Source organism: Astyanax mexicanus, chromosome 1, assembly GCF_023375975.1.
Source record: "Astyanax mexicanus isolate ESR-SI-001 chromosome 1, AstMex3_surface, whole genome shotgun sequence".
In the NCBI taxonomy this organism is placed as follows: domain Eukaryota; kingdom Metazoa; phylum Chordata; class Actinopteri; order Characiformes; family Acestrorhamphidae; genus Astyanax; species Astyanax mexicanus.
In genome coordinates this window covers 64,804,799-64,823,256 of record NC_064408.1, presented here as the reverse complement: position 1 = coordinate 64,823,256, position 18,458 = coordinate 64,804,799, and the positions used below count along the sequence as shown (strand labels likewise).

The 18,458-nt window shown below is 38.4% G+C and overlaps 1 protein-coding gene across 1 annotated transcript in view; it reads right to left on the bottom strand.

Annotated features, from left to right (window-relative positions):
* scfd2 (sec1 family domain containing 2) overlaps positions 1-18,458 on the bottom strand; it is a 226,660-nt gene that overhangs the window by 159,572 nt on the left and 48,630 nt on the right. Inside the window, exon 4 of the mRNA XM_049481835.1 lies at positions 13,370-13,545. Coding sequence (XP_049337792.1) covers positions 13,370-13,545 — 176 coding nt within the window. The remainder of the gene's footprint in view (positions 1-13,369; positions 13,546-18,458) is intronic.

The window sequence follows — 18,458 nt, the reverse complement described above, 5'->3', positions numbered from 1 at the left end:
CATAGGAAGACAGGAGGTGTTTGGAAAAAGGGTCAAAGCTGGATATCTGCACACACACACATACACACATTTTATTTTTGCACAATTTAGGGATGTAGTGTCCACATTTACCAGTCCCTAGGATTTGCATTTGGAATCTGTTGCTGTAAGCCCTCACAATGAAGTCCAAACAACTGTCACAGCCAGTAACATTAGTGTACAATACTTTAAATGCTTCACACCCAATTGTAAAACACTCAATGGTGCAGATGCACAGTGACCTGAAGCACAATAAAAAAGCAAGGCAAGGCTTTTTAAAGGAAAGAGGCAGAAAGAGATGCAATGGACATGTCAATCATCTGACATTAATGCAATCTGGCACACAGTTCATTCAAAAATGCAGACCTAAAAGCAAATTTCTACCAGTTCTGCTCAAAGTCTAGGAGAGACACATTTTTTTTACCTGTCCATCCTAGGAGATCTGCTCCAGGTTGTTTTGCTTCATTAGGAATGTTACATAATTTTTTTTCATCATTTCATTATTTAAAAATAGTCTTAATGATTCTTGATAGAATTGAGATTTGGATGTTGACTTAAAGAGCATAAGTAGAACAGCCTTTGTTATTAACCTCTATTAGTCTTTGTTGTTAACCTCTTCTATGTGTCAGGGTCCTGCTGAAAGGTGAAGTTCTGCTTTTATTAAAATTTAGATAATTTTAAGACTAAAGTTTAAACAATTTTAATTGATTAAGGTCTTAAACATTCTCTGCTGAGGAAAATGGTCCCAGCGACTTGATGCTGCCACCCCCATGCTTTACTGTTGGCTATGGTGAATATTGTGCCATGGGCAGCGTTAATCTTGTTGGCTTTTGCCCAATGTAGATACCATTCAAATTAATGCTAGTATTCTGCAGTTTAAGCTTCAGTTTGCAGTTTTCGCATATGTATTATTTACCCCCCCCCCCCCAACTTTCTCTAACTTTAAGCTTAGTAACATTAGTAGAAAAAAGTGTTGTTTTTTTTTAAAACAATAAAACATTTTTGATATATGAAAAGCTTTTGATATATTGGCATTTACAATTATGTTTTCCCTGGTCCTGAAAATGAAACAGATTCACAAACATGAAATATTGACATAGAATTAACTCATTCAGAATGAACAACAGTTCATTAACTCCTTATTATTCGGAGGGCACGGCTGTCAGAAAGAATACAAGTGTGTGTACTAAGCAGACACTGTCCCTTGTGTGTGTGTGTGTGTGTGTTTCCAGTCAGATATTGTCCAGGCAGAAGGGATGACTGCAGGAGCTCAGTGGGATGGCTGACCCTAGGGCAGGTTAAGGGTTCAGAGGTCAAAGGTGGTCTTCTGTAACAACGTCTGTGTGCGCTAATGACACTGTGGAGCCACTGCCGTCATGTAGCTCTGTGTGTGTATGTATCTGTTTAGGACTGTCCTGACTACCCTTAAACACACACACACACACACACAAAAACACACACACAAGTCTGAAGCCAGACGGGTGTGATGTCTCTGGACAGTGTGTTCCTGCCCTGAATAAGGGAAAGTGATAGTAAGAGTTTCAGTTAGGCCTACAGACAGACAGACAGACAGACAGACAGACTGACTGACAGACTTACAGACAGACAGACGGGATCAGCAGACGAGCTTGTGGCGTTCATCACTAATCCTACACCTCTGGCATGTTTGTAGAGCAAGACAGAATAAATTCTCATCAGTTGAATAGAGGCTAAAGGTCAAAGGTCGCTGTCCTGTCCAGTGATGCAGGATTAAACAAGCACTGCTCATTCATCAGCTCATCTATCAATCACTCAGAACCCCCATCTAAACACCACAACAACATCTGACTCATCAAGAATATTGCTGCTGTCCCACAAAAACCTCTTATCTCCAAAATGGCAATGAAAAAAGAAAAAAAATCCTCTGAACGTTCAATGAAAATCAATGTAAAAAAAAAAGACTTTATTCCAAGTCATTTTTCCAAGTGTTTCTATTGGTCCATTAGTCATGCTGACAGATATGAACTACGACAAAAACTTTACAGATGGAGATACAAGGTTCATGCAGCATAGAGAATAGAAATTTGCATTTAACCATGTAATGGAGCATTTCCATTAGTTCAGTCATGTACTGTGAAATGTTGGCAGCATTAAAAGCATCAAAATGTGAGATACAAGGTTTATGCAGCACATTTAAGCAGCTCTCTCTCTCTCTCTCTACTCTGTACTATAACTGGTGTATTAAGTTTGTAGAGACTTCAAGAGACAAATCATGCCAGTAAATCTAAATCTAAATTTGAATATGAGCCAGAGCGAGTGATTTATAGACTGCAAAATCAATTTTGTGGAAATGCATGAATTCCAGCTGTTGCTAAAAATATCTCTATAATATTCATCTATTTCCACAGAATTAATTTTTGAATTTGTTCCCCTATCCTACATTTTTATTAATCTACTGGACTTTAAAATTTCTAAATTCTCAATGCCTCGTTTTAAATGTCAGGGCTTTTTTGAGCTTTTTAATGCATGGGTAACTCTATGCCCCTGTCACTAGCATTGTAATCCTGTTGGGAGCATCGGCTAAAAGTGCTGTATTTTGGAATGTTGGGGGTTGAACAGAGGTGAGCTATTCCACAAAATCTCTCACTCGTTATCATCTTTCACCACACCCCAAATCCATTCCACACCAGATTTCTCCTTTAAGAAGATAACTGTGCAACTATTCTCTGACACCCTTTAGAAAACACACAAATCCAGTTACTGGCTGCAATTCCAAATGAATTTTTTCCAAATTAAATCAATTTTCCCTACATCTGTTGGCGAACAGCATATCAGCCTCTGATATTTCATTCACTGCTCTCAAGAAGTGTGTAATTTGTCCGGCCATTCCGTCTAAATATGCGGGTGATTAATGTGGAGTGCACAGGTTTTCCAAAACAACTTGAGTGTGTTGTTTTTATGGTCACTTAGCATGCATGTGATCACACACACACACACACACACACACACACAAACACACGTTCTGAAGAGGTCAGTCAGTTCTGGTCAATGAGGTTAGAAGAAAGGTGAAAGAGAATACTTGTTGACAACCTCGCTTGACCACACCAGCAAACACACGCTGCTTTTATCCTGAGTCCTGTCCACTGCCCTGCACTGGAAGCAGCCCAGAACGGCTCAATCACCCATTTAGAAAAGAAGCCGAGCCCCTCCACCAGTCCGTCTGTCTGTCCATCTCCCGCACACACAGACGCAGCTCTGTGCCGGGCTTCAGCGCTCACAGGCTGGGCAGTGTGTGGCAGTGCCAGGTTGGTGGGCACCGTGCCCGCCGCTGTCTCCTCGGGGAGCAGCTTCATGCCAGCGCTGTTTACTCAAGCTGCCCTCTCGGACCAGCTTACGCAAACACCATTAGCAGCCCTGGTGACTCCTCTCAGTGGGTTTCACAAGCAAACCTGCAATAATTCAGCTCCACAACAGATACAACCCAGCATTAGTGTCATCACCTGTGGCCAGAGCACTGCGGACTGCAGTCATACATCCAGCCTGGCTTTAAAAAGAAAAGCCCTAGGGGGGGACGTTTGGACAAAACGACCACGGCTCATCAAATGACTCAATTAGGCACAGACTTAACCGGTGATTCATAGCTCATTACTTTACATCCTGTAATCAACATTAACATTTCACTTTAACTCTATTAAATACAGTGGCATAAAAAAGCATTTGTCCCATTCAGATTTCTTTTATTTTTGCTATTTTTCAATTATAAACTTAATAAACTTAATATGAGACAAAGCTAACCTGAGTACACATTACAATGTTTTACAAGCTTACAAGCTTTTTTAAAATGATAATTTTATTTATTAAAGGAAAAAAATTGTTTTAATTTAGACACATTGTCCAGCATGAACAGCCTGTTTAAGATCATGCCACAGCATCTCAATCAGACTTTGACTAGGACACTTCAAAACCTTAGTTTTGTATTTTTAAGGTCATTTAGAGGTGGACTTGTTTGTTTGCTTTGAGTCATTGTCCTGTTGCAGAACCCAAGTACACCTGAGCTTAAAGTAGTCAACTGATGTCTGGACATTCTTCATCAGGTCTTTGGTATGTCTGGTAAACTATAAGAGAGTTGTCCAGACCCTGAAGCAGCAAAGCAGCCCCAGATCATCACACTACCACCATCATGTTTTATGGTCAGTATGAGGTTCTTTTTCTGAAGTTATGTATTATTTTATGCCAGATGTAACGGGACACACACCTTCCAAAAATATTTAATGTTTTTTGCCTTGGAATTCTCCCATTGATACAAGTTTTGCCCCAGTCTCCTTCTTATTATTGAATCATTAACACTGACCTTAACTGAGGCAGGTGAGACCTGCAGTTCTTTAAATTATGTTCTAGGTTCATTTGTGACCTCCTGGATGAGTTGTCCATGCCCTTTTGAAATCATTTCAATTGGCCGGCCAAAAACGCAAAAAACAAATGTAATATATAAGGGGCAAATACTCATTCATGCCACTTTATATCAGTAAGAAATGTCAGAATTAAATATCATGTCAGTATTATAAGGTAATCTGATGACAGTCTGTTTTTTTTTTTTTTTTTTTTTTTTCTTCGAATACCTGTGATGTGAGGGTTGTGGGCTAACACAGATTACTCACTACTGGATAAAACATGTAATTGTAAAAAAATCCAAATCATTGCTACATTAAAGTAACACAATCTGATTATTTTACCTTTATTTTAGATCACCTGGCTTTTTAAAAACATTATTCAAATTCTTAACTTATAAAGTCACACATACAATAGGGCTGCAACTAATGATTCATTTTTTTAGTCGACTAAGCTGGCAATTATTTTCCGATTAGTCAATTAGTCAACAATTATTTCTACCATGCCCTTTAACACTGCTTGCTGTGGGTCCTGTTTCTCACTTCTTAATCGCTTCCAAACAATAGAAATAGCTGAATGTGGGATTTAAAGGGTGTTCAAATGTCCAGAAGATTGCCCTTTACATGTGGAAAGTGCTACTATTTAGTGAGGAAATGTGTGATTTGTTGTGTTTGGTCACTTTTGGACATGCAGGACGAGGTGAGTGTAAACTATGTGAGTGTTGTGTTTCTTTGTACTGAGTTAGTTAAGAAACACTGTGTAGCTTTAGTAAGATTTACTTACTGTTTAATCCAACTGTTTAAGCATTAGAGATAAAATAGACTATTGTCTTGCCGGGTGAACTTGAGATGTTCACGCTTCTATCGCAAATTGGATAACAATCACACACAACTTTCCTTATTCAGAACTTCTGCCACCCCTTCAAGTTCATACAATCAGGCTACCATTACATCAGTGCTACACAGACACAGAAAATATGATAGATCCTCCCAAGAAACACAAAGACTAAACAGAGCAGTAGCTCAACACATCTGCATGGACCAAGTGCCTGTACTGTACATACAGTTGAGAAAAACAAATTCAGATTTCTGATACAGCAGTTAGACAGAAAGTATGATATGCCTGGCAGAAATTACTTCATGTTCAGACAATTTTATTGTTTGTATTGTGTAACATTTTGGTATCGAGAATCGTGATACTACAGTTGGTATCGGTATCGCAGTCAAAATTCTGGTATCGTGACAACTCTAGGAAACACAGAGATTAAAACACCAAGAATGTGCAGATCTGTCCTCAAAGCATATCTGGTCATCTTAAATAAATAAATACTTAGAATCTGATGGTGCATTTGGAGGATGTTCTAACCAAAACGAGTCAGTCAGACAAAGTGAATCAACACTGTGTGAGTATTGAATTTATACAGTTTTATCTGTAAAAGTAAGCCTCTAGTAAAAGTCAGCGCCTCCATTTAGTAGTGAGTCAGTTTGAACAGGACATTCATTAACATTCTCCAAGTACTATCTAGCATACTACTTGTACACTATGTGAGCACGAGCCTGTAAAAAAACAACAATTTAATGCTCCCATTTTCATTAGAGCACTGCGGCTCCCGGCCTTCAGAAAGCCAGAGGACGGAACCCTCTTATGGAAAGAAAATACAGGGAAATAAAATAAACAGGAGAGCGAAAGTACAGCGAGCTCATTTCAGTTAATTCCCTGATAAAACTCGGGGCTCCCGTTACGACCACTGTTTACAATGCAAACAGAAATGAGAGTTGTACGCCTGAAGCCAAACACTGAGATCTAAATCAGGGGGAGATTGCCTGATAATTACAGGATATCAATTTTGAGCGTGCACACTTCAGCGAGGACATGCTCAGATTCTACTGCTTTCCTGCACAAACTAAAACAAAGAAGCTCATTGCATAACATCATGAAACGAGCAGCAGAACTGTACAGGTTCTCCCATTCATGCAACATCTAATCACCCATCAGTGGCAGCAGCATAGTGCATACAACTATGCATAAAATCTGATACAGACAAGCAGCTTCAGGTAATCTGTACATCAGCATCACACTGAGGGAGATGTGATCTCTGTGATTTTGATTGTGAATTATTTTTTTCTTTGAGTATTTCTAGATCTGCTCACTTCCTTCTTTGGATTTACAGAACAACATTGTCCATACATTACTCAGAATGTTTCAATAAAACAAAAATCATCCAATAAGCATCAGTTCTGCAGAGAGAAAAGAGGTCAACACAAAGAATGACCAGATAGAGGACAGAGATGACAGAAAGACTACAATAAGTCAAATTACCAGGTTATAGAATATATAATAGTGGTGAACAGAAAAAAGAGTCGTACGATGCACAACACATCCAACCTTGAGAAGGATATAGGCTGAAGACAATATACAGCAGAAGACAATGTCAGGTTCCACTTCTATCAGCCAAGAACAGAAAGCTGAGGCCGCATTGAGCACAGGCTCAGCAATACTTGTAGATAAAGAAGCTAATGTAGACTTTTTGATTAATCTTGATTCTGCTGAGGCACATAGACAGTAAAGTCAAATTTGGTGATCATAAAATACTAATCTTCTAAAGTCTACTTCAAGCATGATTCTATTTCACAGAGCATTAACACAAAATTCTAAATGTGCAGAGTATAAAGCACACTTAAAATTCTTTAATATTCCCAAAAATCATCAGTGCGCTTTATAATCACGTGTGTCTTATGTATGTAAAGCAGTAATGCCGCTGAAGTACAGCGTTATACAGTGAAGTTTCTCCAGCACCGAGACTGGATTTAGTATTAGCATTAGCCGCTAACAGTAGCGGTATCCACGGTATCCATGCAAACCCGTTTCCAATGTTGAAAGTGGCTACAGTGTAAAGGTCACCTGATGCAGTGAGTGATGCTTTCATTTGCATCCTTTAGATGATTTGGTACATCAGCACAATTTTGACCTCTACAAAGTGCTACTAATCTGCAGATCTGCCTTACAAATTAAAAGACTCGAAGCAGAATGAACTGCTGCTAATGTTGGTACCAGAAACAACAGGACACTTTCAGAGACACTTTTTTTAGAGTAAGCAGATTTTGGTGGATAATTGGTGAACATTGTTCTTTAAATATCCTTAAAAAAAAAATCTATAAGGTACCACAATGCTTTTCACTTAACACTATTTATCAAAGAAGTTTTTTTTTTTTTTTTACGTTTGACCCTAAAAGGCCAGGAATTTTGTCAATAGTCTGCCTGACATTACACCACTAAATCTTGAGGATGTCTATTCTAGAATTACATAAAAAAGCTTTCATGTTTGACAAGGAACATTACTGAAAATCATAATTGTAATTATAATAGTAAATATAAAAAAAATAGTTAAGTTAATTTGCTAATGTCAAAATATGATAAATAAAATCATAAAATTGGCTCTTTCCTGAACTTCATTTTAAAATCGATATTTTCCTGAATACAAATCAAACCGTTAATGGCCTTCAAACCTTTAGTTTCATTATGTTTGTCTAGTTTTTACATCTACTTTTAAACCTGCAGAATTTGGGTTGATTCTTGTTACTGATCTGAAATTATTGAGTGGAGTAGAGAGAGAACAGGCAGCGTCCAGCCTAAGTGTTCTGAAGGAGATTTCAAAGCCCTCAAATTTTCAGAATGTAAATAAGTTATTTAACTGCAGAAAAAAGGTTTTGTATCACCTACACCTGTAGCTCGTATACAGGAAAAGGCATTTAAAGGAGTTAACCATGTTAAAAACTTTTTTGGTTCTATTAAGAACCATATACAAAGGATTTAGTAACAAAAACAGCAATTTGAGCATGAATTTGCTTTGTTGAGTTGTCTTTGTCCCATATAAAACCACTACCTTTATTAGAGTGTTTTTTTTGTTTGTTTTTTATTAAGATTGTAGGTTTTTATGGTTGCTCGTGAATGAGTATTGTAACTAAAGAAAGTGTTAGTGTGTCAGAACATGTCCATAATGCAGCATTAATGCAAAAAATAAATAAATATTGTAAGCAAGCAACATTTTCTGCCTTTAGGGCCACATCTTTTAGAGGGGTGTCTTTTAAGTTTTTAACAAGATGATGCGCACATTGGCATAGCTGCAGAAGAATATTAGAGTTTTTTAAGCATGTGGATTCTATCTGATGAGAGTTATTTTGCCAAGAATATCATTATTTTACTGAAACTGATGTGTTTCTCGGTCAGGATCTTTCAGAGCAGATCAAGCTCCAATGATCTACAATCAGACTGATGCCATGAGCCACCAAAAGACTTGTAAGATGTATTGTTTCTCTCTTTACAAACTGCAGCTTTGCAGTGCGCATACTGCGTTTGTGTCTACTCCTCATTTACTGTACACGTCTTCTTTCAGCAAAAAGTGCTGAGCACTCTCCCACAAAAGTTCAGCAAGCTCTGCAAAAGACGCAGAGTGAGGCACCTCAGACTTCTAGAAGCAGCACAATTAGCAGCAAAAATAATTTTAACAGTGCCGCAGTGGTTTCTCGGGTTAGGAAAACACAGGATCTGCTGCGAGGGCAGTTCAGGTTCTGTTGTAACAGCATGTCGCTCCTCCATGCCTGCTACAGACTTACTACTAAAGACAGCAGCAGAACACGAGCCAAGAAATGCTTTTAGTCTCATTTGCAACGATTCCAGATAAAGTCTGCGGCCTTTTAACTCTGAGAGTATATTAACCCCTTAATCCCTATAGGCACATTATTCAGCGACTGATCTTAAAGTGCATTATCCAGTAACTGCTATGAAATGTAAAAATATGAAGTGAGAAAGTTAGTTATGAAAGGTAATAAGAATGGATATGCTGAGATATCATAAGAGCTTTAGATTAGACTGCATAAAGGGGAATTTTCACAGTTGGCAATGTCTCTACTTTGCAAAGACCTAAATGTAGTACTATGCACTTAAATACAATAATAGATTAAATGATTAATAATAACAGGCTAATGGGTTTAAGGATTGATAAGTGTTTATAGTGATTATAGTGGTCTTCAGCATCTGTATTGTACAGATTCAGATTTTACAGTATTTTTTTTCCGTCAGAAAAGAACAAAATCAGCTGAGTTAAAGCACATTAATAATTTAACTGTACCTTTCTCAAATAATCGTTATGGTTATTTAAAAATTAGTAATAGTTTAAGAAAACGGTAAAATAAAACTCAAAAATAGGACTAAAAAAGTATGCAATATTCACAGCATATAGCCTTTAATAATAATAAGTAATATGTATATTATGGTAAAAAAAAATCTTATCACTTACCAATCAGGGACATTTTATTTTAACTTAGTTATGATAAAATCAGTTTAGTCACACTCTTGACATTATGGGCCATTTAGGTAGATGATTTTACCAAACGTGGCCATACAGCATCATGAGAAGATGATTTTTGCAAAAAAGTTATTCTTGCCAAATTTTATCAAATTGATGATTAATTTATGAAGGTGATGAAATGTCAATGATCAGATAGAAAAAAAAAACGTACATTTGACTTTGCTTTACGGTTAAAATAGAAATCATATAAAGACTAGTGTGATTTTTATTTTTTCTTGTAGAATCAACTGACCGTCTTAACACATGTCTGTGCATTAGGAATGTGCCATATCGTATCGTACGCTATAATATCGCCAACATTTCTGAATATCGTGAACGATATTATACCCTGAAACATTGTTCCATATCACCCACCCCTAATGATCACATCAGGGTACTACTATATATTTTTTATTTATTTATTTATTTTTTACTGTTTTTTAGCAAAAGAAAATTTCACACTATTCTCATTTCTTATTATATATATCTACTAGAGACAGATTATATCTGTCCAGTTTCACTTATTTTACTTTAATCCTGGATATATGGAGATATATGAGTGCATTATTAATATCATGACATTCTGGATCATTGATTTCTGTTACAAATCTGAAAAAAAAAAAAAAATAAATCTTATACTTTTTGAAATATATCAGTTAGGGGTTACATTTTCAATTTCTATTCTATATGCAATAGAAAAATGTAATTTTCATTTTGTTGCAGTAGATTATTTTTTTAAATATATTTTTTTAATTCAGTGTTTTGTCATATCGCCAAGAGTATTGTTATCACAAAAATACTATGAAATATTGTGACATTATTTTAAGTTTCTTGTATAGTACCAAAGGAAATTGAGTTTATTTCTTGTTATTTAATACATATTCTTCCTATTAAAGTTGCAACCCTGCACTCAAAAAGCTATTCCATGGTCTCTATTTCCACTGGCGTTGCTCAGGTGTGTGTGTGTATGTGTTTGTGTGTGTCTGGCAGATTGGAGGTTTTGGCTGCGGGCTCTCTGGCTCCAGTTTGCTGCATGTTTTCTCTGATTGACTTTAATAAGTTCCTAAACACAGTGCTGTCCTGCTGATAGCTTAACAGCTCCGGGAACACACAACTCCATCAAATTCAGTCTGTGAAACTAACGAGGGAGACGGCAACGAGGCTCGGGGTGCAGGCAATTATCTCTGGCACTGCTGTAAAAACAGCACACTGAGAAACCTTTCTGAGCAGTCTCTCAGTTCCTCCACCTTTCTCTCTCTCCATAGCTCCTCAATTCCTCAATTACCTATTTAGGTCCCTGTGTCCTTCTCCTCCACCTACTATCTCTCCTTCTGCTGCTCTCCATCTGTCTCCATCACTCCCTCCTTCCAGGCTTGGCGTATTTGACCCCTGGGCCCGCGCCCGGTCACACACTCGTACTCGCGCGTGTATCCGTCCCAGACGAGCCGTGGTCGAGGCATTTCCTGTTCACCTCTACACCCGCGCCACGCTAAACACTCGCCCACGCGCTCCCAAACAAGCCGCTGCAGCTCTAAACACACAGCGGGGGAGGGCGTTCGTGTGTGTGTATGTGAGGCTATGTGAGACGAATGTGAGCCGCTGTGCAGACGTTTACAGAAGCTCTACGCGTTGTGTTCTGATTGTGTTTACTCGTGGCAGCAGTGGCGGTGCTGGGTCTGATGGTGTTTACAGCTGGATCCTGCGCTCTCTCCACACCTGCACACTCTACACTACCCTACACTAGACTGGGCTGGGTTTGGCTACATGGCAGAGACTTCTGAGAAAAAGTACACTTGAAGAAAGTGTGTGTGTGTGTGTGTGTTTGTGTGTGTGTTTGGGAGGGGGAATAAATAAATGCACACAATTTTGCCTTAGACCAAACTGTCTGCTTAGGCATGTTTGGTTTGTTAATTTTGTGTGTAGTTAACAATGGTGTAAAACGTATTTCCTAAAAAAAAAAAAAAAAAAAAAAAAGTGTAAAAGTACTGGTTTTAAAACTACTTAAAGTATAAAAGTAAAAGTAATGTAAGGCAAAAAATATCATTAAGGACAAAAGCTTAGTCCACTCCCCCTCCCCAAAACACATTTACTAAAAGCCGTTATGACTATAATGTTACATTAAAATTTTAATGTTGATTAAAATTGGGATGCACTAGGCTACCTAGTGTTTGAGCTGCATATTTCCACATTAAAAAATAATGCATTTATTATCAATAGTACAATGCAGACATCTATTAATTTTCTTGAGTTATCTTAAGTCTCTTGAGTCACGGATCATCTTCATACTAGACTACATACGGTATACGTCTTCTGTGTTTTTGCTGTAGTGTGGGGGGGCGTGATGTGTGCAGGTGTGATGGATCACCATAAACCAATATGGTGTCAGAATGGTATATGTTTATCTCATCCAACCACAGTCAGATTCACTCTAGATGGAGATATTTATCTGAATAGTTTCTTTTTTAACGAGGCTATTTTACAAATGTAAGGAGTAGTAAAAAAAAAATGTCTGAAAAATACCTACTCTAATAAAGTAAGATTATTTGACACATCTGGCAGTTATGCACTGGAGCAATCCAAAGAAGATCTGATTCTACTGAATTGTACAGGTAAAGACAGCTAAACAGCAGAAGTATAACCATTTTAGGACAAAACCACAGTAAATATCACCCAGCACATGTTGTTCAGACTTGAGTATTATCAGCCTGTAGCCTACTGCAGCTGGCTAGCACTGCTGGAGAAGCATTAGCATTAGCCACTAGCCGCTCTAAGCGCTAGCTCTTTCGCCATTCAGAGGTGAGTGTATCGGACTATAGACTGCGTGTTTGCAGTGTAAAAACAAGCTACGTGGGATGAACCGCTAGCTAATATCGCCCTTGCTTACAGGAACACTCAGGGTTCTTAGTATCGCGCCATTGGGCGGAGGTTGGCTGCTAATGCTGCTGAACCCAGCCTTAGTGGAAATCTGGAAATCTAAGCTTATCTGCTGATTTAGAAAGAAATATGGCGACGCCTCTGTTCCTTACTAGTGTCTCATAACGCACCTTATAATCCAGTGTGCCTTCTATATGAATATAGACCAGAAAAAAGATGTTTTCTAATTATAATGCTTTATAATGCGGTGCATGTTATAGTGCGGAAAATATGCCAAAAACATACTTATTTTTCTTTTTTTTTTTTCTCTGAATGGTGTACTATGGTACTTTTTTTATGCATCTGGATAGACGGTGCAATAAATCACACAACTGATGAGTGCATGAATGTAACTAAGTGTAGTGAAAACAGATGTTTACAACAACTGCAACATAGAAAACACTTCCTTCTCTGTGCAGTCACTATTAATACAAATGAAATCATACCAAATTACCTTTAAAATGCTGGATGATTATTTATCAGTTCTAAACTTACAACTCAATAAATAACAAAGGTAGATATGCTGGAGGGCAATTGAAATGTGGGCACATGTTTACGCTCTAGGTGTATAAGGATTAATTCAGCGGGAATTGTAACAGGGCTGTATTAGCAGGGGTTGTGTGACTGATGTGTGTGTGTGTGTGTGTTTGTGTGTGTTTGAAGCAGCAGTGCTCAGTGGTGTGTGAGTGACTGGATGGTGTTAGAGCAGTGGGATTGGCTGACCTGCAGCAGGAGTCTCTCGAAGCCCAGGCAGGCGTCCCAGCGAGCGAGGGCCGGGTGGCGGAGTGTGTGAGCGGTCGCCAGTCCCAGCTGCAGCACCCCACAGTGATTCTCCACCGCTTCCCAACTGCCCCTAAACAGCTGCACATATGAGGAGAGCTGCTCCGCTGTTACACGCCCTGAGAGACACAGCGATAGAAAGAGAGAGACAGAGGGAGATTTTGTTTTATTGCATTGCATCAAATGAACTGTTACTAACATTTTAGTTTTGTCTAATGTGTAAATGGTATATAACAATTATGGCTCATAGGTCACAGAAAAGAGCTTTAAATTGAATTGATATAGCATTGAATCTAAATCTAAAAAGGTTATAGGTTTAAAACAGTCCCTTTTATAAAATGGTTAATTAAAAACTTGTTTTTAATTTTTACAATTTCATAATAATGAGAAAGAAAAAGGACACAAAAACGATAAAAAAAAGATTTGGGCACCCAACATGGTCAGTTCCTAATAGCTTCCTTTGAAAAGAATGAGCTCAGGAGTGCTAATGATAGACAGGTTTGCTCATTGTTGAGTTAAATTCTTGTTTGGTGGATTGTTGCCCATTGATCATTGCATGCAGTTCTCTTTGAAAATCAACAGTTTTTCTTCTCTCTTCCAGTCTTTTTTGGTGCCACTGGCTGCAACACAAGCCAAAAATATGATCCATCCATCCCCGTGCTTAACAGTTAGAGAGGTGCTCTTTTCATGAAATTTGTTAATGTTTGTTTCTAGTCATATTTCCACTTATTGCACAGGCTAGAATTAGTTTCCAGAAGGCAGTGAGCAGTTTTCATAAAAAAAAAAAAAAAAAAAAAAAAAAAAAAAAATCTTTGTTTTCAAAACCTCAAACCTCAACCTTTTTATCACTGCAATTCTTGATTAAATTGTGATCTCACTGATATTTTTGTGAGCACTGGCTATTTATTTTATTTTTTTTTTATCTTTGGGGTGCACAAATTTTTTCCACCCTAAAGTTAGGGTGTTTCACACTAGGCAAGCTGTGCCATGCATGGGCACGATTACCTCCCATAGCATAGCTCGACTGATTAGTGTGATCGCTCTGAACCGTGCCCGGGCATGGTGTGCACGGTGTAAGTGCGATCCGGTGTCAGCAGTGGGAGCACGGAACAAGAAGGTGTAAACAAACATAGCAGTCAAGAAAATCACCCCCTCTCTTCTCTGGAGCGCGGACTATGTCACTATGTACGTAACCATGAATGAGATAACCATGACTTTTCGCGTTTATTTCTAAGTAAGTTAAAGCGAATTATCTCCGCTTTTATGAAGAAGACGTACTTCCGAGAGAGGGTGCTTTTCATGACGGGGGTGCTGAATTTGACACAACACCGGCAAGCCCACTGAGCAGAGAGTAATGACTAAGCATGCTCGGGCACGGATTGTTTAAACGCAGTGTAAGTGCAGGCCAGCAGTGGAGTGGGGCGGGGGCTGAACTCAATCAGAATTCAACCAGACCATACTTAGTGTGAAAACACTCTTAAACTAGACAAATCAAATGCCTAAAATGTTGAAAATAATGTTTTTTTTTTTTTTTTCATATTCTACCTTCTTAACTACTTACATTGGCATATATTTGACCAATGATGGCTCACAGTTTTGCATACAAATGTACACAGAAGATGCGTCACTGCATATTTTAGAGGTTTATCTGCTTCAGTAGATCTAATGGAACTCTGAAAGGGCTTGTTAATGAGTTGCTTAGTTAAATCAGTTGTGTAGGATGGAGAGAAAACACTAATGGTGCATGTCAGCATGCCTCCAGCACTAGAGACTCTTTTAGAATAGAAACATTACTAACCTTACAACCTTAAACATAAAAAATGCATATGCATATTCCCATTATGAAGAGATTATTATGGAGGATGCATACATTAACACATTCTTGAAGAAATTCCATGCATACACACCTTAATGAGATGTCTGCTCTGCAGGAATGCATGCAAACTACACAAGTGGTCCTGTTGAATAACAACATGCTTTGTGTGCACCACATTTAGATTCTTGGTCATGAGGCATAAATATGCAGATATCCAACTCTGCCCCCCTATCGTTCACCTTGACTTTGATCATATATTTATATATTTATTCAATCTCCCCTCTGTTTTTTTTTTCATTATGTTATTAAAAGAAATAAAAAAAATCCCTACTAAGTAAATTAATATTGAAGTAATTTAGAATATGAAGGAATACATAAAGAATCATGTAGTAACTTTGTTAAGTGTTAAACAAACCAAAATACTCTGTAAATCATTTAGGCGCTCTTATCTGGGAGCTGTTCCTGTGCAACTGAGGAAACTCTTGGTCTTCCTATTCTTGGGGTGTTCCTGATGAGAGACAGTTTCATCGTAACATTTTTCACGGTCTTTGAGACTGCACTTGAGGATACTTTCAAAGGTTGACTGACCTTCACCTCTTAAAGTTTTTTTTTTCTTTACTTAGTTGCTTCATTGGTGCCATAATATGGATTAGAACATGTAATGTAATGTACATTCACACAAAGCAATCCAGACTGTTCTCATACAGAGTTCCCCAATGGTGGAACAAACTACCTTCCACTACCAGATCAGGAGAATCTCTCACTATCTTTAATAAACTCCTGAAGACAGAGCTCTTCAAAGAGCACTTACTCTCCAAACACCTCCAACTAACTACCTTCCACTACCAGATCAGGAGAATCTCTCACTATCTTTAATTAACTCCTGAAGACAGAGCTCTTCAAAGAGCACTTACTCTCCTAACACCTCTAACTAACTACCTTCCACTACCAGATCAGGAGAATCTCTCGCTATCTTTAATTAACTCCTGAAGACAGAGCTCTTCAAAGAGCACGTACTCTCCTAACACCTCTAACTAACTACCTTCTACTACCAGATCAGGAGAATCTCTCACTATCTTTAATAAACTCCTGAAGACAGAGATCTTCAAAGAGCACGTACTCTCCTAACACCTCTAACTAACTACCTTCCACTACCAGATCAGGAGAATCTCTCGCTATCTTTAAGAAACTCCTGAAGACAGAGCTCTTCAAAGAGCACTTACTCTCCTACCACCTCTAACTAACTACCTTCCACTACCAGATCAGGAGAATCTCTCGCTATCTTTAATTAACTCCTGAAGACAGAGCTCTTCAAAGAGCACGTACTCTCCTAACACCTCTAACTAACTACCTTCTACTACCAGATCAGGAGAATCTCTCACTATCTTTAATAAACTCCTGAAGACAGAGCTCTTCAAAGAGCACGTACTCTCCTAACACCTCTAACACACTAACTACTTCTAACCTCATTTCCTTCTTCCTCTCCTTCACTTCTCTATCCCATTATTTCCCTTTGACCCCCTTTAGGCCCTATCTAAAGATGTTTTTTTGTCTTTAACTTCTATTACTTTTGTACTTCACTATTGTAAGTCGCTTTGGACAAAAGCGTCTGCCAAATGTAATGTAATGTAATGTAATGTAATGTAAAAAAGTCGCTTTGGGCAAAAGCATCTGCCAAATGTAATGTAATGTAATGTAATGTAATGTAAAAAAGTCGCTTTGGGCAAAAGCATCTGCCAAATGTAATGTAAAAAGAACATAACTGAAATAGGGGCTATTCACTGTATACCAACTCTACCTCTTCACAACACAACTGATGCTCTCAAACACATTATTAAGATGCAAGAAATTCAAATAATTAACTCTTGACGAGTTCAGCACAGCTGTTAACTGAAAAAAAAAAAACATTCCAGGTGACTCTACATCGGTTAACTGACTGAGAAAATCCAACCAGGATGGGCAAAACTGTCATCAAAGCAAGAGGTGCCTTACTTTGAAGAATCTAAAATATTAAACATATACCAGACAAGATCTAAATCCCGGATAGAGAGAACACTAATTGGTCTAATAAGCAATATTTCAAGGGGTGACCAATCAGAATTGTCTCTGTATCGCACTCTCATTACAGCTGTCATTTGTTCTGATTTGCTCAATTGTTTATAAAAAAAGGAGTGCAAGTGAGACTGATGTATAACGTCCCAATTTTTAGGATAATGTATAGAATATGATAAACAGGAGTCAGACAGGCTCTATCAGTATAAGTGAGAATCACGGTAGTCACAGGAGAGGTGGGATGTCTGTGTATGTGTTTTCATGGCCTTAACAGTAGAAAGGATCAGCACAAATAGAGAGAAAAGTTTTTGTTCTACTTCCTCATAACAAAGGCCCAGGAAAGTCTGGTTTGAGTCTACACCTAACATTTAATGGACATTTGCCATCTTGTTGTCATGTGGGGTATTCCACAGAGAAGGATTTTTCAGTAAATCTGAATATCCTCAGCCCTCAAAAATGAGGACTGTCAAAGAAGAATGTTCTCCACTTCTCCTCCAGTTGGACAGGCTTGACTTCGGTCTTAAATTATCTTGCTAACTGAGAAATCCCGCGTTTGTGAAGCTCCCCTCTGGACTACATTTAATTTGCCTCCAGCAGCCTGGACACTTATCATGTAAAACACGAGAGCAACACCCAATCTTAGGAAGAGTGATGTGAACATGGCAGTCCCTCAGTGCTAATAAGCAGATGGGGGAGGCCGGGCCGGACGAGCGGAGAGGCGCAGAGTGTGTGGTGATTAATATCTGCAGAGACGAACGCAGTGTGAATGATTGCTGCAGAAACACGGGTGAGAACGTGCAGAGTTTCTGCATGCATGTTTTTACTGAAGAGAAATGTGTAAAGGGGTCACACCACCCCAAAATAAGTATGCGTGTGTGTGCGAGCGTGAGATAAATGGTCTGAATCTTAAGCCAAACATGCGTATCTGAGATTCATGAACGTGTCAATGTGTTAGCCAGGGATGTTTCTTGCTTTAAGGGCTATTATAAATAGTCGTGTTTTCACAGTGCTTTCTCTGGGTGGGTAGATGGCACTCTCTCTCCGAATCCCCATGTGCTGATGTTGGTAAACACAGGCATCTGTGAGCTGATGTATCAGAGCTGGGTCGCTGCGCTGTCCTCCAAATTCTATGGCTACCCCGTAATGTTTCATTAGCAGCAGTTG